Source organism: Rhipicephalus sanguineus, chromosome 2, assembly GCF_013339695.2.
Source record: "Rhipicephalus sanguineus isolate Rsan-2018 chromosome 2, BIME_Rsan_1.4, whole genome shotgun sequence".
Classification (NCBI taxonomy): domain Eukaryota; kingdom Metazoa; phylum Arthropoda; class Arachnida; order Ixodida; family Ixodidae; genus Rhipicephalus; species Rhipicephalus sanguineus.
The window spans coordinates 26,486,282-26,510,834 of record NC_051177.1 but is presented as its reverse complement, the minus strand read 5'-3'; the positions used below and the strand labels follow the sequence as shown (position 1 = coordinate 26,510,834).

The 24,553-nt window shown below is 46.8% G+C and overlaps 1 protein-coding gene and 1 long non-coding RNA gene across 2 annotated transcripts in view; one reads left to right on the top strand and one right to left on the bottom strand.

Moving 5' to 3' along the window:
- The window catches only part of LOC119381100 (N-alpha-acetyltransferase 15, NatA auxiliary subunit), a gene marked incomplete at its 5' end in the record, with an annotated part of 128,581 nt that extends 117,521 nt beyond the window's left edge, over positions 1-11,060 (bottom strand). The window contains 5 exons of the mRNA XM_049412162.1: positions 9,365-9,517; positions 9,969-10,144; positions 10,240-10,312; positions 10,739-10,845; positions 10,937-11,060. Of these exons, the coding sequence (XP_049268119.1) occupies positions 9,365-9,517; positions 9,969-10,144; positions 10,240-10,312; positions 10,739-10,845; positions 10,937-11,060 (633 nt within the window). The remainder of the gene's footprint in view (positions 1-9,364; positions 9,518-9,968; positions 10,145-10,239; positions 10,313-10,738; positions 10,846-10,936) is intronic.
- A 4,590-nt stretch (positions 11,061-15,650) lies between these two features.
- Positions 15,651-24,514, top strand: LOC119382582 (uncharacterized). The gene is made up of 5 exons (XR_005181549.2): positions 15,651-15,804; positions 19,310-19,467; positions 20,689-20,753; positions 20,830-20,927; positions 24,423-24,514. It is a non-coding gene; the product is annotated as an uncharacterized LOC119382582 (long non-coding RNA).
- The last annotated feature ends 39 nt before the right edge of the window (positions 24,515-24,553 follow it).

Genomic DNA, 24,553 nt, shown 5'->3' with positions numbered 1-24,553 from the left:
CTGCTGCTCAAAATAATGACTGATGAGCACGGAAAAATCATTACACCCAGGTCATTTGCCACAATGGCTTCGTTACATGGAGGTCGATAATACATGGGCTTCTACGGGGATGGAGTTGGGGAATGAAAAAAATTGGTTAAATCCAGGAATTCATTAAACAGAGGTTCGTTACATCCAGGTTTAGCTCTACTTCAGTCTGATGGTTCGGCTCCGTGATCACTACTAATCCCATGTAGACATATTCCTTTACAACTTCCAGTGCCTTGGTACCTATTGCAAAGCGCTGTTCTCTTCTGAGACTGTTGAATAGTCTCGGTACAATTCACTATAGTCGGATACAACTTTAGAAGGCAGTCCCATGTAGACATATTCCTTTACAACTTCCAGTGCCTTGGTACCTATTGCAAAGCGCTGTTCTCTTCTGAGACTGTTGAATAGTCTCGGTACAATTCACTATAGTCGGATACAACTTTAGAAGGCAGCGGCATTTCCTCCTCAAAGACGGATGAACACAAACCTGCACCAATGGGCGCGCACTCGGGACTGACGTCATGAGCGGGACGACCGGTGGCTCCGCCTTCGGAAAACATTTGGCGCGTGCACGAGCGGGACTACCGTAAAAACCCGTGTATAGCCCGGGGTTTTTTTCTAGATTTTAGGGTGCGAAATTTCGGCCCCGTACTATATGCGGGTCCCAAGAATTTTCGGCCCAAATTCAGTTTCGGTTTCGGCATAGCGCGGTGCTATCATCATCATCAGGTGTCTGCGCGCTTCTGCGCTACGTAGTGTTAGCGGCGTTAGTCTTACGGACCCCCGCGTGCAACAGTGGTTGGTCAATCGGACAGTGGCCTTTGCTTCAACTTGGTGCCGAAAACGACGGCCTCGATTTTGCTCCTGTGATTTTACACCATGTCAGGACCGCGCAGGCAGTACTCTGCTGCTTTTAAAAGAAAAGTTATCGCTGCTGCCGAAACCATCGGCAACTGTGCCGCGGAGCGGCAGTTCGGAGTCAACGAGCGGAGTATTCGCGGTTGGCGGAAGCAGAAGGAAGCCCTCTTTGCATGCAGCGGCCAGCGAAAAAGTTTCCGCGGACCAAAAAATGGAGCATTTCCTGACGTGGAACGAGAACTCACAGACTTTGTGCGGGAGCAGCGAGCTGCACATCTCGCTGTCAACATCGAGCTGCTACAAGCGAAGGCAAGGGAGATCGCTCGAGACAAAGGCATTCAGCCGGAGGATTTCAAAGCGAGCAAGCATTGGGTGTCTCGCTTCATGCGCCGCGCTGGGTTCTCCCTACGTCGGCGTACGTCGATCTCCCAGAAGCTACCAGAGAGCTACGAAGAGCACCTTGTGGCTTTTCAAAGGTACATAATTGCGTTGCGAAAGGCAGTCCCCTTTCAGCTGGGCCAGATCGGCAACGCGGATCAGACGCCGGTCTACCTGGATATGCCCTCGGCGCTGACGGCGCATAAAAAGGCTCCAGGCAAGTTATCGTGCGGTCGACTGGAAACGAAAAGACGCGGGTGACTGTAATGTTATCCTGCACGGCTGACGGTCGCAAGCTGCCACCCTACGTGGTGTTCAAACGAAAGACGCTGCCGAAGGGGGAGAAGTTCCCGAAAAATGTCGTCGTCCGCTGCCAGGACAAGGGGTGGATGGACGAATCGTTAGTCCTTGACTGGATAAAGTCCGTGTGGTGTCGACGGCCCGGAGCACTGCTGGGGCTGCCTTCGATGCTTGTGCTCGACGCGTTTCGGTGTCACCTGGCCGACTCCGTAAAGCGACTGCTGCGCGACTCCCGCACCGAGCTCGTCGTCATCCCGGGAGGGATGACATCACCGGGATGACATCACAGCTGCAGCCGCTTGATGTGTGCCTTAATAAGCCATTTAAGGACCATGTCAAGCGCCTGTACGTGGAGTGGATGAGGTCCGGAGAACCTGAAGTGACCCCTGCCGGACGGCTGAAACGGGCCTCGCCAGCGATGCTCTGCTCGTGGATAGTCGAGGCTTGGGCCTGCATTCCAGAGGCGCTCGTTTGCCGCGCCTTCAAAAAGTGCTCCATCTCGAACGCGCTTGATGGCACTGAGGATGATGTGCTGTGGGAGAACATTTCCGACAAGGGAGCTTCGGAAGAGAGTGCGTCCGACGACGACGATTAATGAAATGTCAATAAATGCATTTTTTTCCATTTTGCTCGGACTATATTCGGGTGAAAACTTTTTTTTCTCACGTTTGCTATCCCTGAATTACACCCCGGACTATATGCGGGTCCGAGCTATATGCGGGTTTTTACGGTATTTCTTTAGTAGCGGAGGCGAACGGCTGCCGTGCTTCGGTCTTCTGGGCGGGGCCTCTCCTGTCTTCTTAAGAAAAGTTGTACCCGACTATAGGGGTGTGCGACTATTCGAAAATTTTGAATAGCGAATTGAATAGTATGCTATTTGATTCAGTAACCAAATCAAATAGCATACTACATTCAGGGTAACCGAATCGAAGGGTAGATATTCAAAATGCTAAATATTTTTCTAATAGTTTTCGAATAATCAGCACCGAAAGGAGAACCTGTAAGCAATGAAACTCTGGAACAGCTAAAGGTAATTTTTCTTCTTTAATCACAGAGTTACCAATATGCATGCAGCCCACAATTTTACGAGACTACATATGCTATATTGATTACTGGACGAAGACGTTTCTTCTGAAAACTCCACTCTTACTCAGTTTTTACTATGATGCAGCTGTACCACATTACAGTCGCCGACCGATTTTTCGGACCTGCCTGAATATTCCGACTCTGCCACGGCACCATCACGCGCTCCATGGAGTCAATGTATTGGGCGCGAGGACATACCGTGGCGCCACCATGCGGAAGCACCCCTGTGATGTGCAAGGTTGGATTGCTCCGCCAGCCCTCTCCCGTAGAGCCAGCAGCCGCTTTCGTCTTTTTTTTTTATTATTCTCGTTGCACTTCGACAAAATCAGTAGAACTGCGGCGGCTTCGTCACTGACTGTACGAAATGCTAAATAACTGCTCCGAAAAAATCTTGAGCTCCTCATAACGCCTTCAACAACACCCTGACTGCCGACGTCGTCTACTATGGCCACCTATACGAAAGCCACGGCAGTGGAACGCGCTGCTTTTGTAAAAGGTAACGAATCGTTTTGTGTCGAAATGAAGCATCAAATGGGCTTTAGCGCGTGCTTGCGGGAAATACACATATTTTTGATCCCAGAAATGCGTGCAACCGTGCAACTTCGTTGACCGTAGGTTTGCATCTAAAGACGGGCCGTGGTTGACACGACAAGCATGCGAAAATTTACATTCCTGTTTAGCACACATACCTTTATAAAGCACGACGCAAGCGGATTCTCCGTGTTGTGGGAAGCAACGAAGCATGCTTAGAGCTGCATGCAGCCGCAACCTTTCTAATATGAGTGGAGGCAAATGCAAGAGAGCCACGCGCGTGCCTCAGACGGAGTTGTAGCTAAATATAATTTCACATGAGCACAAGTTTCTCTACGGCACGATCTTAATATTTACCTGTTGCTCCTTATTGCGCCCCTAACTTTCAACGGTTGTCACACAGTGCACTTTCGATCATCACCATCGGGCCACATAGGGATGAAAATTTTCTATGATTGGCTCAGTCCTCCAGGCTCTACAAAGGGGCCAATCGCGATCGAAAAATATGGTCCCGATCGGGCTCGATTGCGATAGCAAATGCGCCGTGTGCCAGCCGGCCGTATTACTTAGCGCACTTGACTGAACACGCTGCAAGGTGTGGCTCACTGCGGTCTAAATGGCAATTTTATGTTTCAGTGAAAATGCCGGCGTCCAGCACTTACAGCTTCATTGATAAGCAGTATGACACTTCGCTGCTGCTGTTAGAAGGTGAATCGGTGTTTGAAGCTGGCGACGTTTTCACCTGTAGCGTAAAACAATATCGACAAGAACAAGTGGCACTGGCTATGGGCTCATTCTACAGACATAACCTGTAAGCAAGGGACCTCATGGGCTCAAGTCGGGAGTCGGGCAGGAACCCGTGTGGTCGGGAAAGCATGCGGACAATTAATATGGACACCGCGAAAGGGGGGGCAGTGGGGGGCGCAGACTGTGGTGGCAGTCTCGTCGACAAGACAGGTAACTTTCAGCAAAGACTCAAGCAGCACATGTATGATGTAAGAAAGGAGGTTTCATCGAACACCCTCGCCTAGCACGCAGAACATTCCTGGTCGGTGTCCATTTTAACCCCGTGGGCTTGAAGTAACGATGAAAGAAAGACAGGTGACAGCGGCGTCATGCTCTTGCATAGCAGGGTAGGGGTAAATGTGAGAGCTCACGCCTGGCTCCTTCGCGTACGTAGCGCACTGTGGCACGGAGCAGAAAAGTACCGTGCTGCCGATAACTTTACCGCACTTTCCCGGATTGTGTAGCTTCTAGGGGTCCGCACACGTAAAGTGAAGCAAAACAACGCTGTTCAAAAGAGAAAACGCCGCGGAACCGCGTGTAAACAACGCATTCAACCGTCCGCTTCCCTTCACCAGAGTGAGGTGAGATCATGTGATCCAACCCTGCACGTCTCAGCGATTGCAGCACCCGCGTATCCAGTGGTGGGCCTCGCGCCCAATAACACCGACCAAAATTTCGGACGTTTGAAACATTTATCATTCGATTTTCCGGACTTTTTCTTTCGATCGCAAGTAAAAAAAACCACTGAAAACACACATAACATCGCTGCCATTTTGTTTTTCTGCAGCCTCGAACCCGCGTCACCCGCATTACATGTGTATGGTCAACTGATCTCGCATATAGCCTCGTGCCGATTGAGCGTCAGTGCTGCTTTGTCCCTATCCCTATTTCCGACCGTCCCTCGAGGCAGTCAGTCGTCAGTCGCCTACGGTGTCGCTTGTTCAGCTGTTTGCATCGCCACTTCAACAACCGATCGTGGTTTTATCGCCACTTGTGACTGATGGCACAGACACCACCATCCCCGCTCACCTCCTCGACAAAAACATCGAAGCAAGGAAATTACAGCCGACTGACGATGGAAAAGAAGCTGCCATTATCAGGCAAGTGCAATGTGGCCAGTCGCAGGCAGACGTCGCAAAGCAGTTTCAAATCTCGAAGTAGACGATATCAGACTACCTAAAAGACAAGGTGAGGATTCTAGCAGCTGCCGAGAAGTCAACTGGATCGCGACTGAAGAATGTCAGCCAAGGTGCCCGCCCAAAACTTGAGGAAGCTATCCTCATATGGCTGATAGCCATGATTGCCAGACAGGTGCCGGTGTCCAATGATGTTTTGAAGAAAAAGGCAGAAACCTTGGCGCTTCAGATGAATATTGAGGGCTGTAAATTTAGCGATGGCTGGGTCCGAAATTTGAAGAAAAGAAATGACTTGAGTTTCAAGAAAATGTGCGGCGAGAGTGCCACGGTCAACCAGTTGGCTGTTGAAAGTTATTGCTGTGGTCGGCTACAGTCCCTGCTCCAGCAGTTCGCGCCCGAAGATACATTCAACTGCGACGAAACAGGGCTATTTTATAAGTTGTTACCCAAAAAACCCTTGCTTTCGCTGGGGACCCTTGCCACGGGGGCAAACATAGCAAAGAGCGACTTACAGTCCTTGTCGGCAGCAACATGCTCGGTACGGAAAAGCTTCTGATGCTGGTTATCGGAAAATCGAAGAATCCGAGATGTTTCAAGGGAGCACGTATTCCAGTGCTGTACGAAGCCAACAAGAAGGCGTGGATTACGCAGAAGCTTTTTGAAGAATACATTCGGAAGCTGGACAAGAAGTTTGAGCAGCAAGGACGCAAAGTGCTGATGTTAGTGGACAATTGCGCTGCACATGGCCACGTGAAGGACCTCAAGGCCATGCAACTTGAATTCCTGCCGCCAAACACGACATCATTATTACAGCCCAAGGACCAAGGAATTATACAGGCTCTCGAACAGCTATGTCTATCACGCATGCTTAGTTGCATGGTCCTATGCGTGGACAGTGGCAAAAGCTACACCGTTGACTTGCTGTCTGCTCTCGGCATTCTTTCAGACGCATGGCAGGCAGCTACCGACAACACAATCCGCAATTGTTTCTGCCACGTGGGTTTCGTGATCAGACATGAAGTGCCGTCATCATCTGATGATAACAGTAGTGAATCTGATCAACCCTGTTCATCTGCTGCTGACCTCGTTGAACATTTGCGCGCTGCAGGCGTCGTTCCCATGGAAGTGACACTGGAGATGTTTGCTAACGCCGACAGCGAAATTGAGCTCTATGCAGAACTTACCGACGACGAAATAGTTCGCCAGGTGCTAGAAGATGATGACTCTGGCTCCGACAATGAGGAGCCAGTGACTGCGCTGCCTACTTGTGCTGAACTAACGCGAGCCCTCGTGACGCTTTCTGCTGTTTACAGCGAGAACGTTACGCTCGCCGACGTGCAAGCTGACCTATTGGTACGGCAATGTAGCGCCCCGGAGAAACATATTGACCAGTTTTTCAAGCCGCTCGCTAAATAAAGCGACATTTTTTGCGTGAATTCGTTTTTTCGGACTGTCCGATTTTCCGGACGCTTTTTCAGCCCCTTGAGGGTCCGAAAAATCGGTCGGCGACTGTAATCAGTTTCTGTCTTCATCTTGTAATAACTGGAGGTAGCGACTACGGCTGCATTCAACTTCACGAATAACAGACGCAAGTGTTGTGCTTGCATCAATTGTTTTTGCAGATACAGCTTTTAATACTGATGTTTACATGCTATCGGTGCCGAGGCCCATGTTGTAATGACAGGTTCATCAGTTTTATTACAGTTTTAGCTGTATGCCTGGTGTCCGGGTCCAAATTGATTAGTTTTAATATCTCAATTTTATTTAAAAGCAGGCGACAAAGTATCATTTTGATTACGGTAGTCACTGCTGTAGTGCAACCTACAGTTACAAAATATTTTGAAGTTCTGGTCACTGCTGTATACGAACTTATCTCAATTTTCATAACTGAGGTATTTTGAGTCGGTTAAAAATAACTGTAATGTTCTTTGGTGAAAGTTTGTGAATATTTGTTTAAATTAAATTTTGTGGTGTTCAAGGACTGTTTTTAAAATGGTTGTCTCACTATTCAAAAACTATTTGAAGAGTATTCGATTAATATTCATATTCGATTCGGTGTCATCACTATTCGATTCGTATTCGATTCGGTTCCAAAATTCACTACTTGCACACCCCTACAGTTCACACCTGCAACCAACCAAATGAGTGATTGCAACGCATAACTTCCCATTGTGCCATGGCCTTGCGCAGCAGAGTAATGACAGCCACCGAGCTACCAGGGTGGGTAAGCATGAGAGGTGTTCTTGCAGAAAATTATTTACACCAAAGATGCACGCATGGAGAATTAATAATTCACTAGAGTGGCTGTTTGGGCGTGTTCGTAAGACAACAAAAATTTTTAGCCCCAGTGTGCCTTCAGAGTTCTTTACTGTCCTTGTGTAGTTGTGTAGTACAGAGACAAAAGCTTTGTATTTTGTTTTATCTGTTGCAATAAGTTGGTAATGGCCCACTTGTCGCGAACGGAAATCTTGTTTGCTTGAGTGCACAGAGGCTAATTATATGGAGACAATTTTATAGCACCCAATCACACTTTCGGTTTCAGAATGTCAATGTTGTGATGTGTGCCATTTCATGCTCAGTTGTGCGGCACAAGCTTTAATATTGGTTTTAAATATATTCTAGGTTATATTAGCCACTAGCATTTTGCAGATGATTGTGTACCACACAGATTACTTCACAAGTTATCTCGCCTTAAAAACTTTGGCTGTTTATTCCTCCAAAGGTTTTCATCATTATAGAGAAGACAACTGTGAGAAACAATCAACACAGCATTATTTCAAGCCAGAAAAAAGAAGGCAGAAGGGTACATGTGCGACAGCTGGAAAAGACAGTGGCAGTAGAAAGGCCACTGCCTTATAGAAGGCTCATCGCTGAAGGCTGTTATGCCAAAGCATTGATCTCGCTACTGTTACTACACCGAGCCAGAGAGCCGACACAGTGTGAAAAAAGTAGCTTGCAAAAACTTTCCTTTGTGATGGCCGTCTTATTAAAAGCACTCTGCAGGTCTAAAGACACGTGAGAGCGCCAAGAAAAACAATATCCCATCCATGAGAATACAGGTGAACACTAATCACATTAGGTGAATGCAAGCTGCATGACTGAGAAACAGAACAAAAACTAAATGTTGCGTGCCTAACCACAACTACTATTGAGGAAATTAGCAATGAATATGCATTTTACTTGAATTGATGCCTCGACTGGGGATTGTTTCATCACAATATACTATCTTGCAAGATGTGAACAGCTTCTGGAAACAAGGTACCTATGTCACCAATAAAGCATTTGAAAAGCAGCCCAAGCAATCTTTCATTTGTTCACAGAATACAAGTGGGAAATTATGCTATCCACAATAATTCTAGCAGCATTCATACACAACATCCGACTAAAAATTCAAGGAGGGACAAAAACTTTATTCATTGATTTTATAAGTATTTTATGAATCCTGAATTATACTTTCTGGCTACCATTTCGCCTTCTACAACCACTACCTCAGACTCCTTTTCTTTGGCTGCCCTCTGGAACCAGAAGCTGTCTAATAGAGCTGTCATTTTTCGCTTCAGCATCTTCAAAATCTGTCAGCTGACTCTCTCAGACAGTCGAACGAATTCGTCTTTTTCTAGCTTTTCAAGCACCACAGAAGCACAGCTATACTATAGCTTAGCTATGCACACAGAGCTCCAAGCACAGCATTCACCACTAATTTGGTATACGAAGCTCCAGCAATCTAACTCAAAAAGTTAGTTCATTTCTAAAAGCTGGAGCACACCCTTCGACACAGGATGTGCGCAGATTTCCCCCATTTTGCAGGAATATAGCAGGATATGCACAACAGCATGGCGCAGTGGTAGAGTCATTAAGCATTGGTCAGAGGCAGGTGTTTTGCTGCCTAGAATTGTTACATAGAAATGTTACACCACAGATACTTGAAATGTTTGCAAGCTGTTGGTCAGGTTTTTGTCTTCCGAGCATGTGAACTTTTCCTCTGGAGTTTCAAGTAAGGCACCCACACATGAAGCTAGAGCTGTGTATTTTCATCATAAGTAATCAATGAAACATTGCAGCTCCCCACTGACATACTAAGGTTTGCACCCTGAAGAAGCACAACCTAAACATCATTAACATAAGCAAAGCATATTTCATATACAGCATTAAATGAAGGTGCAAGCCATTACTACACATGGGCTTCCTATTAATGCAGAAGTGAGATAAACTTTCGCATCACTGCTCATTTATGTTGATATGAAGCTCTTCAAACTCACCCTAGTGAACTTTGCACACATGTCCTCCGCCTCCTTGATGAGGTTTCCCCGCAACATGTACTTCGCACATTTTGAGTTGATGTAGCGATCTGCTGTGTCCAGAGCTTGAGCTTCATCCAGAAACCTCAAGGCTTCATGAATATCACCAGCATGCTGTCAAACAAAAGAACACCTGAGCTGCAATACAAGGAGCTGTTAACTCGAGCACAAGCAGTATCATACAGTAAAGTACATTAAATAGACAGAAATTTTGGGCTATAAACAAGGGTCAAGTGAAACCAGCAAGATTAGTGAAGGTGAAGCACTAGTGAATGCACCATGACATTTTAGCGTCTCAATGCAGCAATCGCTCAAACGAACTTATATTACTACCATAGCCTGCAAAAATGGTTTTGCAAATAGGACATGGAGTGCCTAGCTTCTGGGACAGATGCCAAAACACAGTATGCATGTTACAATAGCTGCCCCTAAACATCGCCCAATTTTGCTCGTTTGAATTTTGTAACAATTTTTGTACACAGCTGGGTGGGGCTTCTCTTGCCTTCAATCTACACCCACATGCAACATCACAGTCTGCCAGCAATGAAGAGAATTATGTGCCCACCTTGTATATCCTAGCCTTGGCAACAAACAGCTCAATGAGTGTCGGCGTGTGCTCAATTGCAGCATTTATTAGGTCTAAAGCTTTGGCAGTGCAGCCCAGGTAGTCGTAGTGCTGTGCTGCATAGTAGTAAGTCCATAAGAGCGCCGTGGCAGGTTCCTTTTCTTCGGAGTCCTTTTCTGAAAGATGCATGCACACAACAATCGACTGTTAGTCTGTACTAGTTTTCACACCCATCTCAGGCATCTAGCTGCAGTCCAAAAAGCACATTTACCTTTTTCAGAAAAGACCTCGTACTTCTTTAGAGAACTAATGTAACCCGTCAGCAACTGCTCAATAATTTTTACCTGAAAGAGAATCCGCACGTGTCAACATATTAGATTGAGAAATTAGATTTATACTTCCAAATATTTTTTGTCAGTTTTAGTGGTAGCCCTTACATTCAAGCACTACAATAGCAGTTCAAAGAGGCAACCAAGAGGATAAACATGGGTTAACGAAAGAATCATGGCGCAAACTGAGAACAAAGAAAAAAAGCAAGAGATGACAGCATAGGGCACCCAATCCTGTCTTCTCTCTTTTTTTCTCATTCTCAGTTTGTGCCACAATTATTTCATTAAGCTATGCATCAACTCGCCCAACATTACATTCTGATAAACATACGTAATTGTCACGAACTTCTGAACACTTATGTGCCTCAATCAGCTTGCACAAAAGCACTTGGTCAAAGTCAAGAAAAGCAAATGAAACAAAAGGAGTCGCAAGTACTCAACTCTTTCAGGACTGCTGTAGAGAGGCCGAAGGTCTATGAAGAGAGGCGGTACACCTTTGTGAAGTGCTTTCCGCATGTACTTGTCCACTATCACACGAAACTGTTCACCTGCAAGCACAAGTTGAGAATGGAACTTGGATTTTAAAATGAATGCAAGCAGGGACCAAAGGATGCTCTTATGGCCAGCCAAAAAGCCCACCTGTGGCAAAATTAAGTGGCAATCTCCGAGGTGTTTGCGCTCTGGGAAATTTCTCTTGGCATTCCTCGAACAGCTTGAGTTCATCTTCGACACCCTCTGCACCGAACAAAGAGACGATGGGAAAAAATGCGCGTTACTTGCCACAAAGAGGAAGACAAAATAGCATCCGCTTATTTTTTTTTTACTTGGTGCCGCATATGCAGGTGGGCTATCTCATACATGCAGCATGTTAACATATCTTTATTCCTGTAAACAATGCACCTACTACTTGTACTCTAAAAACTGTCTGCCATCATTGGGGATTAGTCTTGTCATATAAAAACAATCGTCAACTGGCTTCCTTGCGTTTCCTTTCCGAAAACACTGCACTCTCCACTCAGCTCTCGGGAACACTACATTACACGGATGGCCTGCAACTGTTTGTGACCGACCGTATTTATTTGAATATAGGTCGACCTTTTCTTTACGAAAATGTTGCTCATAACCAGCTATTGACCTATATTCGTGACCAAAGAATCTCAACCTATATTCACGAACCAAAAGCGCCAAGCTTATGGCGTTCAACTGCCGCGCCCGCTGTTCAAGCAGTTCCTGCTACATACGCACGTTACATGCCATAAAATCTGGAATAAAGACCCCCCCCCCCCTTTCCGACTAAGTAATTAAGAAAAAGGTTATTGATGCTATAGCTGCATACCGCCTTTTCAAAGCCCCTGCGAAATGCAGCCGCTTCGCCCTGTTTGTGATGAAACCCACGATTTCCCTAGCCCGCTAGCCGTGCTGCGGTGCTGCCTGCAGGCGCGCAGCCGCACTGCCACTGGCCTAAGGCCTCGCCGCCTAGCTCTTTGTTCGTTGTACGATTGGCGTGACGGGGTGACTGTTTGCATTTGCTTGTGCGTGGTTGTGACGACGTCACGTTGGCAGAGCTACACACCCGACTTCAAGCGCCAAGTGATACTTTTTGCCGAGAACTCTGCCAACTATACCCCGCTGCGCGATTTCTGTGTAAATGAGAAGCTGATTAGAGGTTGGTGAAAGCAGCGGGACTGACTGTTCGTGTGCAACGGATGGCGTCGTGCTTTTCGAGGCCCAGCAACCGGCAGGCATGATGCTCTTGAAAAAGAACTGAGGCTCCATGTGGAAGAGGAACGTGCCAAAGGCCTCCCGGTTTTCTGCGAGGACATTCAAACGAAAGCCCGGCAGTTGGCACAATGAGACTGGATTGCCCGGTCAACGTTCAAGGCAAGTCGGGGCTGGGTCCAAAAGTTCATGCGGCGGAACGGACTGTCTCTTTGTCGTAGGACAACCATCTGTCAGCGTTTGCTGGCAGAGTATGAGCAACGGTTGGTAGAGTTCCAACATTATGTGTTAAAACTCCGCCGCCAGAAAAATTATATTCTGGGCCAGATAGGGAACACTGACCAAATCCCAGTCTTCTCTGACATGCCCAGTCGCACGACAGTCTCAACCAAAGGGGCAAAGGACGTGCGCCTGTTGACAACAGGTCATGAGCACACACGGTTTACCGTGATGCTGTGCTGCACGGAAGATGGGACGAAACTGCCGCTGTACATTGTATTTCGCCGCAAAACCCTCCCGAGAAATGACCAATTCCCCAAGAACGTGATCATCTGCGCAAATGAAAAAGGGTTCATGAACGAGGCGATGGTGAAAGAGTGGTTCCAAGTGGCTTGGATGAAGCGGCTGGGTGCAGACTTACACCTGCCAAATATGCTGGTCCTCGATTCATTCAGAGGCCACATCTGCCCGGGTGTCAAGGAGGCCCTACACAAGGCCAACACAGACCTGGTCGTCATACCTGGCTGTATGACGTCCCAGCTACAACCACTTGACGTAGCCGTGAACAAGCCCTTTAAGGACCGCGTGGTAAAAAGTTATAAAGAGTGGTTCATGAAGGAGGATGCCGCAATGACACCGACAGGACGCTGCAGAAAGGCTTCCAGGACTTGCCAGCAGAAATTATTGTCACTGGATTTAAAAAGTGCTGCATTTTTAACGCGCTCAATGGTAGTGAGGACGACGTCCTTTGGGAAGCCACGGATGCCTGCGAAGAATCCGACGACGACAACATTCTTTGCACATTTGACGAGTTATTGTGAATAAAGGTGTGCTACGTTTCAATTTTTCTGTTTCTATAAAAAAGAAAAAGAAAAAAGGGTCAACCTATATTCGAATATTTTTTTTTTTTTTTTCTTGTAGAACACTGTAAGTAGGGGTCGACCTCTATTCGTGCCCAACCTATTTTCGAGTAAATACGGTAGTGCTAAGCACACAGCGTTAAGGGGGGAAGCGGGTCTTTGAGACCGAAAATCAGAAAAAAAATCAAATTTTTGAAAATGTTTTATTTGGATTCTGCCGCTACTGATGCATAACCTCGCCAATTTTCATGCGTCTTAGATCAGTATTTTAGCCGTGACAGCATTTTATGTGCCATCAGCGAGCTAAATTTTTAGCGATGAACGCGTAAAAAACAGGCTTATTCAGCGCCGCGCTGTTGCCGTTCTACGTTACCTACGGCAGCCATCTTGGTCGCATTCGAAAGAGCCGCGCTTTTTCTTGAATATCCCGCCGCCCTTGTTTCCGTCCACTCAGAATTCACGTAGAAAATCCGCGCCAAAAAAAGGTCCCTCCACGTGAGCCTATCGGCACAGTGAGCCCACGTGACTAAATAACGCCTTCCGATTCGTCGGGCCTCCCGCGCTGTCTGCTACAGTGCACGCAAAGCGGCAAGTTGATGTCGCCGTAGTATAACTGTGTTGTCCTCGTCGATTTACGTCCGTAAAGTTCCAACCCGCGCAAGCTGGCAAGAAACTGGAGCAGGCGTTTTTATCATCCTCAACAAAGACTGCACGTTGCGGCGGCTTGCTGGCACGGCGCCAAGCGAGCTAGACGAAGTGCGCCGCAGCCGCCGGGAGTGAATTAGGCCTACGCTCTTGGCCGCGTTTTGGAACTTTGATCGTGGCGAAGCCATATCGAAAGTTGCACAGCGCTCATAAATTCGAAAAAAAAAAAAAAGAGAGATCACGGCTCGGGTGCATCAGAAGCGCATCCAGCGGAGGACGGCGTGGTGGCGGAACGCGATTCATCGGTCGAAATGCCGACTTCACCTGTGTCGGCGGCCGCCTCGACGACGTCAGTGATAGATAGGAAACGTGGTAGAAGGTTCGACACGACGTTCTTGACTAGCGCCGATCGTGCGCAACAGCAGGAAAAGACTGAAGATAATATCTCCGGCTTATCGGCAACTTCCGCTAGCGAGCGCAAGCTGCGCACGCTCGCAACAGCGTGCGAGGGCTCTGACCCGTCGGCGGCTAACTACGGCATCGTCGACTTCTCCGCAATCAACAAACTGCTTGAAATTGACATGCACTGGGGCCGTTTCGATTGGAAAATGTGATAAGCTACTCTCCTGGTGTCTTCTAAGGCATTTATTTGCAAAGTAAAGCATTTTTACTTTGTAGCGCTCCTTGAAGATACAGAGTTTGTTTTTTGCTTTTTTCTCAATTTCAATTTTTTGGCCACCTGTCATTCTTTTAGCGGGCATTTCTCAGCTTGGTACACTCGATTTTGATCATTTTTGTATTACTGAAAAGCTGGATGTTTAGTGAGTGCAACAAAGTGTCATATGTTACTATAGAAAAGCGTAAGTTTTACAAGAGAGAAAATAACAAAAATACATTTCCTCTGTAATCGAATGGCGGATTTGAAGCTCATAACTTTTGTTGTAGGAAAGCTAGAACCATAAAATTTGCTTTTTGCACTCTTTGATAACTGTAGAATGCAATGACATTTAATTCAGCAGGATCCGAGTAGCCAATTATTAAAAAGGTGATTAACGAAATTTTAATGAATGATTAATTAAAAAAATTGTCGTAACGGCTACATAAAAACTGAGTTCATATTTGATATTTACACATGTAAATACATGATCACCGAAGTTTTCATCATCCTAACTTAAATAAAAAGATGCTCATGTCATGTCAAAGTGCCTCTCCCACCCTTAATAGGAGCTAATGTCGTAGGGTGTGTCAGTTCTCTAGATGGGGAGGCATCGAATTCAGCAGTAGACAGCAATTGGATTAGATGTCTTGCTGTCAGGTCTGGATAGTCAGATAAATCAGCCATTGTGTGATGAATGAAACCACAATTGCCATAAGTGGTTGTTACTGCACCATTGCTTTCGTAGCAGAAACGTAGCCATCGTGCACTTTCTGGCATGAAGGATCTGATTAATCGAACTCGGTTGGTTCCATCTAGAAATGCAGGTAGAAAGTGCTTCATTTGTTCCAAGAAAATGGTAAAAAATCTCTCTGACTTTCGTGTCCAGTGAGGTCTTTTTTTGTTGATTTTTGTGTTTGCAACCTTGATTGTGCGTGTGTGTTCCTGCAGTAATCAGTTTAGCAGTTGCTGCAGAGACTTTTTCTTCAGATTTTGTGTTCGTTTCCTTGACATTTTTTTGGGAAATGCATGCATGTTTTGCATATTGATGCCTCTTACTCGATTGCTTTGGAGTACTGTCTGTTGTTCCTTCAGAGTGTACCGCTATTGCTGCTCTAAGACAGATATTACATGCAAGCCAGAATGACCTTATTTACAGAGTTGGTGTGCAGTAGATGGGCAACAGCTGTGCTTAACTTCCCCATTCTTTTTTCCACCTGCAGGCTAGAGACCAGCAAAAACATGGGACGTGGAAGGGTCGAGGTAGAGGGGGCTTTGATGGAGGGTTTGGGCCACCAGGAGGTCCTGGCATGGGTCGTGGTGGTCGTGGTCGCGGCCCGGTGGGGATGACGTGCACGAGGGTCAATACACTGTGCCTGCTAACAAGTGTGGCTTGGTCATTGGCAAGGGTGAGTAGGGCAGTAATCTGTGCTTTTGGTATGTCATATTTGACTATTGAGCCGTGCATTGACTTTTTGACTAGCACGCATGCATGTTTTAAATATTAGAACTTCCTTTGCAAATTAGCACACTTTATTTCACATGAAAAAGTCCGTCAACTTGTCTTGCTTCTTGCGCGCCGTGAATTCATCAAGTCATCGTCAATATTATATAAGCTTTCAAAATAAGTAAATTTAGCACCTTCCGCACCAACAGCGGTGATCGACGCTGAACGCTGATGGAGCTCTGTAGCGCGGTAAAGGGTTAGCGGTCGTGGCGACGGCTGGCATTTTCAAACCGCACGGGTCCGTTTCCGCACACGGCAACGTCTGCTATGACCTTGGCATCGATGCAGTCAGAAACAAGCTACGTCGTTATCGGCACCGATGAAGTCACTCGTTGTGCCTCCCGTCCGATACGGCGCCCGGAAACGCTAAGTCGCAAAATTTACTGACACACCGTACGCCGTAGTCGGGGGTCATGACGCGCCCGAAGTCGTCACCTGGCACCAAGGCCCATAAGGAAACAGTGCACGACGGTGCTTTACTTGACGTCGTTTCAAGCACCGGTTACCTTTTTATCGCTACAAGTGGGACAATGTTTAGTCCGACTCCGAATGACGATTTATCAAGACCAAAGCGCGAAGTACACACAGTACACATTCTGCAAGAGAACGCTGCACCGCTGCACGAAGAAACATTTCTCCACTGTCGACATGTCGGCGATACCAATGGCACTTGTGGCTTTGCAGAGGCAGCCGCTACTTTGGCGAGAAATGCGAAAAAAAAACTTAGCCTCTGAGATCAGCGTTGTAAAACCGAAAACACTAAAATTGTCACGAGATTGCGGATCTCGAGGCCATGCTTTGCGGGTCCGCATGCCATCGTGCGCGAAGAGACAAGGAAGGGATGCAAACATTACAACAAGACCGCGAAGTCACTTCGAATTCTCATTTTGGTGCCCTCGGCAATCAGCCTCTTTGAAAAACACTAGCCCATGCGCACGACGAGGGATTGGAACTTATAAGAACGCGGCCGAAAAATGATCAATAGCTGTTAAAAAAAATGCACTTTCTGGGCTTCGGCGCTGGGCAGCGTTCGATACAGCGGATGTTTCGCTGTGCGGGAGTTCGATATACGTGCACACCAACTTTTGCATGGGAAATTGAAGGGGATTTCTCAACTGTTCGATATAGCCAATAATTCGATATATCCGAGTTCGATATATCGGGATCGACTGTAATAGCTGGTGATTCGGTGTGCGTGACAGTCTCGGACAGAGTCCAGATTATCGACTGTAGATCTCGCAGCTGTCCGAAATATCGGTCGTCTTTACACATTACTTCTGTGGGATCATCGGCAGTGCTGCGCGACTGTCTGAATTATCGGTGTCCGATTTATTGGTCGGCGACTGCATTTTTTTTCTGTGCTTGGAGGCAGTGAAGCAACCAAAAGAAAATCTGGTCATTAAAAAAAAAAATTAGGGCTGAACTGGGTGAACCATGTACAGCTCAGACCACTTATAACGTAACCGCTTGCAGTGCAGTACCGGCTATAATGCGGGTTTTTCTGACTCCCGTTTACTCTCCCATAGAACTCCATGTATACCCATACCGCTATTGTGCAGACCCGGAGATGAAAGACCGGTTATAATGAGATGAAAGACCGGTTATAATGCGAGGGTGCGAGCCTCAGCTGAGATGCGCCAGCGGGGGAGGGAGCTGCCACAGCATTACAAAGGAGGAGGGTTCCTGGAACAAACAAGGAGCGGGGGGGGGGGGGGGGGGGGGATGGCTGTGGGGGACAGCAGCCCGCCGCAGGTGCGTGGTGTGAGGAGGGGGAGTGGTTGCGCAGCCAACGGAGAAGCCTTTGCCCCCTTCGGCCGCTTGACATGCGCGCGTCGTCGTTGCTTCGTCGTAGAGCGCAGATATCGCGCGTGCAACCTCGATTCCCCCGCAAGTAACAATGCTTTGAGACGCGATTGAGCTTTCGCCTTTGCCACCAACAGGCGGACTTAGAAGCTTGAAAGACTTTTTCAGGATAGTTGCCGCGGCTGTTCTCCCGATCGCGAACCGAAACTTCGTTTCACGCGTGATGCCCTCGGTTTAGCTCGCGAGTGCGATCTCTTCTACTCCCGATCTCCGTGTTGCCTAGGGCAAGCTTCTCGCGGTGGCATGCCAAGTTGCAACGCGCACGCTAGGCCTAACGAGCGCTAGCTGCCATGTCGGCGGCTGCGGACTACAGAAGTTGCGGTTTGGTGCCGAGTCAATGAAACATTTTGCAAATGTTGCATTTAGAACGGGTGACTTACATCTTTTACGAAAACGCGGGCGTGCGTGTGAAACACTCGAGTGGTGGTTTGTGGTCGCCACCGTTTTCGACATCGCGGACGCGCAGTGTGTTACCGCGGCGAATTCCCGTGACGGCGCATTTTTTCCGCGTTCGTTATGTCGGCACCGCAGGTCCGCGGACGCTAACAGTTCAACATTTTCAAATGTAAGCAGATGCAAACTTACGCCCCAGTCGCATGCCGCGATAGTCGGAATCGCGCGCCTGCCTGTTGGTCATGTTTTGTACACGTGCAACCTTTCAAAAATGTTGTTTTGGTTATAGTGCGGTACCGCTTATAGTGCGGATATTCGCGACTCCGGCGACTTACGTTATAAGCGGTCTATGCTGTATATTGGAGTGATGTTAATGCTGAGCTGTATAGGTTGTTGCGCACACAACTCATTCAGTACAGTACTTACCTCTTTGACATTCAAGCCTGAATGACCTTAGTACGTCTGGTGCTTGTAGCTTGCACAGCCTCGTACCCCAGGTCACTGGTTGTTGTTGGCCTTGTGGGCAAGGAAACCTGTGCGACATAGAAGTGCATAGCAGTGAGAAGGGTGGCTCCTCCTCTTTTAGGAGTTACCATGGTTGATGCTTTGTACAGAATTAAGTCTGTTCGGTTTGCCTGCACCACCCGAATTGGCTTGTAAGGTGCAGCAGTGCGGCACGCAACCACCCATTCGTTTTAAAAGGTGCAGCACTGGTTCACGATTTTCCTGCACCCCTTTTGTCTACTGTGCCAGCTTGGTGTAGACGTGTGTGCATGTGCAGACGTATACTAGCAGTGGAGCAGAAGTCTCTGCATCCAGGCACGTCTACTGATTCTACAAAGCATGAGGTGTGTTTTGCCAAGGTGCACCTCACAAACTGTCCACATGCGCGTTTTGCCACCCCTCAAAGTTGCGTGGACAGCAAACAAGTAAGGCTTGCACCAACTTCAGCTGCACAATTTATGAACTTGTGCACCGCCGTGAACCAGTTCAGATTGGTGCAGGCGAATCGAGCAGGCCCTATTTCTTACTGGGAGCAGGAAGTTGTACTTACTTGAGTTAACAAGTGGGCAGACTATTGGGATGCCAGCGAATTTTATTGGATGTTTTTAGATCGGTGCTGGTGGTGCATGTTTTTTCTTGGTATCCAGGTGGAGAGGCCATTCGTCAGATAAACCAGCAGTCTGGTGCCCACGTGGAACTGTCCAGGGCACCCCCGCCAAACCCTGTGGAGAAAGTGTTCATCATTCGGGGCAATCCTCAGCAGATTGAGCATGCTCAGCAGCTGATTAATGAGCGGATAGGTGGGGTAAGTGCAGGCAGATTCTTCATAGTGGTTAGCTGCAGTAGCTTAGCACATTGTTTAGCTTTTTTTTTTTTAGCTCTTGTTATGAAAATCCTGCAGAGTACGTTAGTGCCTGAAAAAAAAAAAACAGTTTGATTCTACTATGTATAATCAGTGCACCAAGAGTGACTTCTTCCTTTTGTGTTTGTCCCACGTTTATGGGCTGCTGTTAAATGATTGGGTAGCCAACTAACCCGAAGTCTGTTTACACTAAAGCTAATTTCAATTTTGTGATCTGCTAATAGCTTGACAACAGTCAAGATCAGTGTTCCCTGTATAAGAATTTATGCATGTAGGCATCATTGTAGCTCTGCCATATTAGTTCTCTGTATTTCACTCTCTTTAGCACGCTGTGCTCCATCATTACTGGTAAAACATTAACTGTGCTCCAACAGACATGGTAAGAATTTGACGTTTGGTCAAGGTGGAGCAATAGGACTTGAAGGTGGCAGTGTTTCATGTCTTGAGTGGCTTACGTAGCTGCTTCTACTGGGGAAGATATGAAGTTTTTGAAATTGCACTAGAAATATTAGGTAGGAAATGTAGCTTCGGGGTGTGCCTTCACAACTTTCTTTGATACCGTGGCTTTCTGTACAAGCTATACTGAAGAAAAAGTATTAAAAAATGAAAGTGTTGGAATTGTACGAGGACTGCTTCGTTCATGTCACACAGTTTTAAATTGATATGATTGTACAGCTTATCACAGGACCGTGCACAAATAAACGTAAAAGCTGAGAAATGGGAAAAATTGAATAGGAATGAATTAGTGAACTGCACAGAATTTAATTTCACTTGAAAATTTTTTATGCTTAGGCTTAAATAAACCATGCTCATGTTGGTCACTCGCATGTTCTACTTTTGTTACTGCTTGCGAATTTGACGCCTACCAGTATGGGCAGAATCGAGGCTGTCGTCACACTTCCTTGGTTTAATCCTGGTCATGGCAACAGCAAAAACCCTGTGTTAATCCCTGCTCCAGCCCATCTGGTGACAGATTCGTGACAGGGTGACATCGCTTCAACTTGAATTTTGGTACCTGGCTTTTGTAGGTGCGCGGTGTGGTTGCAGTTTTGTCACATCAATTCGCACACAGTAGCTTTGGTGCCTTGTTTGACTTCTCTGGAATCCTGCACAGTTATTGCAAAGAGGCCGCGACCTGTGTAATAAACTGGTGATTTTCTGCAGCCTCCGCCAGGAGCGGCCAACGGACAGGGCCCCCCTAACTACCCGACACAGTACCCACAGCCATAGTAAGTATCATGCACACATACTTATTGAAAGTACTGCCAGGCATTGAGTGCTAAGAGCATTTTTTTTTTTCTTCAGCCAACAGCCTCCGCCTCCCAACCAGCCATATGCACCACAGGGCTGGGGAAATGCTTACCAGCATTGGCAGAACCAAAGTGCACCGCCAAATGACCCCTGTGAGTAGTAGTACTCTTATTTCGTGTGCGCTTGAGGGGAGAGGTGGGTCCTACAGTTTTTTTTTTTTCCATATTTGATTCCATATGTCCTGAACTTGTTTTTCATGCTGATTCTAAATCTGTAGTTAGTTTTTCAATGGCTGTACTGGCTTCAAAAAAATGTTGGTCCGGAAAAGGCACAAACCCAAGAATGTGGTTGCCATGGTCAAGTTCGCGAGGGTAAATTGTGTGCCATTTTCCTTGCCGTCGTTCACCATTGTCCGGCAGCTTGAACTTCCGCTTCATTGCTGGCTGATGATCTGATGACAGTGGCGGGGCCCAGGCGGACAGGGTGGTTCTTGTAGAGTGCAGCAGGTAGTTACAGCAGTGCGTTCTTCTCCACATCAGCTGTGCGTGGTATGGACACTTTTTTTCGTATGTCAACGTGAACACAAGCAAAAACCGATGAATATGACACTTGTAACGATGCACGACACTGGCAGAGAGAACGGCAGAACAAAAATAATGGCTGCCTTGGGATGCGCCAGCCAGTGGCAGGGGGCTGGCATTGCACGCGTGCTCCGGCCAATGAGCATTCAGAAACCACCCTTCAGAAATGCACCAGTAGCAGCCATTCTGTCTGAGCGATGCCATTTGCATACGTGATGCTTCACAACAAGCCCCTGTTAAGGCAGTCGAACAGCTGCGGCACTTGCATTTTCCATACTTTTTAGTGGGGGTTACGTACAAGCACGTACAAAATGTATGCTTGTACCGTAATAGCAAGGCTACACGCGTTAGGTGATCCAAAAGCAGCTCCCACTCACTTTGCTCCTTCCTTCGCTAAGCTCAGTTCCACTTGTCTCTCTTCCTGGCCGAATGCTCCTCGCCGTGCGAGGAGAGAATAGTGGTGAGCACACGTATCTGCAAGCAGACAAACAGGTTCTTTTTGTGGATTACATGACCAGACCGAATGTTGACATCACGGTTCCTTCGCTAAGCTCAGTTCCACTTGTCTCTCTTCCTGGCCGAATGCTCCTCGCCGTGCGAGGAGAGAATAGTGGTGAGCACACGTATCTGCAAGCAGACAAACAGGTTCTTTTTGTGGATTACATGAACAGACCGAATGTTGACATCACGGTTCCTTCGCTAAGCTCAGTTCCACTTGTCTCTCTTCCTGGCCGAATGCTCCTCGCCGTGCGAGGAGAGAATAGTGGTGAGCACACGTATCTGCAAGCAGACAAACAGGTTCTTTTTGTGGATTACATGACCAGACCGAATGTTGACATCACGGCCAACACTGAGGATTACTGAAAGGTCTGGAGAGTAGAAATTGTTTCTGGGAATTTGTGCCGCTGCTGCGTTTGGCATTCTAATCGTGACGACATTCTGAACACTGTGTGCACATTTACTCGAAATGTTGTAAAATTATCGGAGGCGTCTTTGGGACCTACAGTGTACAGAATGTAGAATATTCATTCCTACCAGTCTGGGCAGAATTGGGGATGTCTTTGCAAGTCCCTGCATTCAAATCCTGTTCAGGCAACAGAATAAAGCCCTGTTTTAATCCCTGCTCCAGCCAATCTGGTGACAGATTCATGACAGGGCGACACTAGTGTCATAATTTGTGCTACTACACTCAAACCTCGTTATAGCGAATACGGATATATAGGGATGGGCGAATAGCAAATTGAGCTTCGAAGCGAATAGTGATTTGGTCGAATAATTTCGAATCGAATAGTTCGAATAGTATATAGTGCATATTATGAAAAATTAGCATTTTTGTCATGACCCTTGCACAATATTTTTAAGAATTGGAACTAGGTATGAGCGAATGTCAATTTTTTCCTTTGAAATGAAGTGGAAGCAACCTTGAATAGTATCAAAATTTGAATTGCAGTAGGGTGCAAGTTAGAAGTGGTACAATATGTTACAATTTAAAAATTACTATACTTAATGCATATAAGCCCATATAACACGCTTTTGAACTTAAAAAAATATGTACACTTTGAAGTGTGGCTTTGCGGCAGTGCAGATTTCTCCTGTAAAGGTTGTTTCACGGTACGGCACCCGACGCTGCAGTGAAACCACCTTTACAGGTGGTTAGTGCGGTCAAACAAAATTATATTTGTTCATTTCGAATACAGTAAAAGCTTGTTAATTCGACACCCGTTAATTTGGAAATTCGGATAATTCGGACGGCTCTATTGGTCCCGGCCGAAGTGCATGTTAATTTATGGGACCAAACCTTCGTTAATTCGTCAGAATTGGGCTCCGCACCGCTTAATTCGGACAAATTCTGACGGCTGCCGCTACACAAATGTGTGGTAAAGCAGCGCTGGCACCACTGGGGCGAAACCGAAACTTGAGTGACATCGCTATCGTCATCAACTAGTGGGGGCGATCGCAGCGTCACTGAACATCGGCGTCTTCTTTCTTCGCTCCACTGCGCCTCCGACGCCATTTTCCCTTGTGTTGTGTCGGCACCGTCTCTTCGTGCGGAGTTCTTGTTTTTTCCCGTTGTGACCGTGTTTACATGTGAGGCCCGAGCATGCGGCAGTAGCCGACGGTGGCATCGACGAGGTGCCAGCCGAGTCCACCGACGGTGACTGCCCGACCTTCGATGCTGTCCTTCCCACAGATATGACCCTTCAGGACTACATGGCGATTGATGATTGTGTCGCCACGACTGGTCTCCTGCCCGATCAAGAATTATTAATGATGTCGCGACCTCATCGCACCTCACGGGAAGTCTTGGAGGCGCTTTTGATATTAGAGGGCGTTTGCCTGAGCACTTCCGACAGTTTGCGTGCTATTGGCCATTTGGAAACGTTAAGAAAAATTGTAATGTAAGCCGGAATCTGCGTGAAAACGCAGACGACCATTACAAAATACTTCAGCAAATAAAGGCACGCTTCTCCAACTTGATTTTAATGTTGTTTTTTCCTGTTCATTCGTTAATTCGGCATTCGGTTAATTCGGACATTTTTTCCGGTCCCGTGAAATCCGAATTAACGAGCTTTTACTGTAATATAAATTCGTATTGAAGCGAATTCGAATACTGTAATATTCGTTCGAATATTTGAAACGCCCAGATATAACGAATCATCAGCTATAACGAAGTAAATGAAGAATAGTCTTGTCATAGCTACAGTGTTGCACATAAACGTTTATAACGAATTTTTGGATATAACGTTATTTTTGTGGCAGATGCGACTTTGTTATACTGAGGTTTGAGTGTAGTGCAGTAGATAAGCGATGCCAAAGTCTTGCCTCAATGATGTCCAAATTAAATTTTCAAGCGAAGGATGTTTTAGCGCTAACTGCTAGAAACAGATTCTTTTTTCCTATCGGAACATTTTTTTTTCCTGTTGGAAATAGTTTTTGAGATGATTAATGGTATGTTTTTTTTTTATTAAAAAGAGAAATTGCCTAGCTTTCCGGCTATTTTATCATTGAATATCCTCCCAAGGAGACTGCACAATGTTCTGACCAGCAAACATCTGTTTATTTCAGCTAAAGCAGCTGCTGACGCGAATGCAGCAGCCTGGGCTGCATATTATGCACAATATTATGGACAGCAGGGTGGCCAGCCTCCACAGACCACCTCAGCCGCCGCAAGGGGCACTGCTCCAGCCAATGCCCAA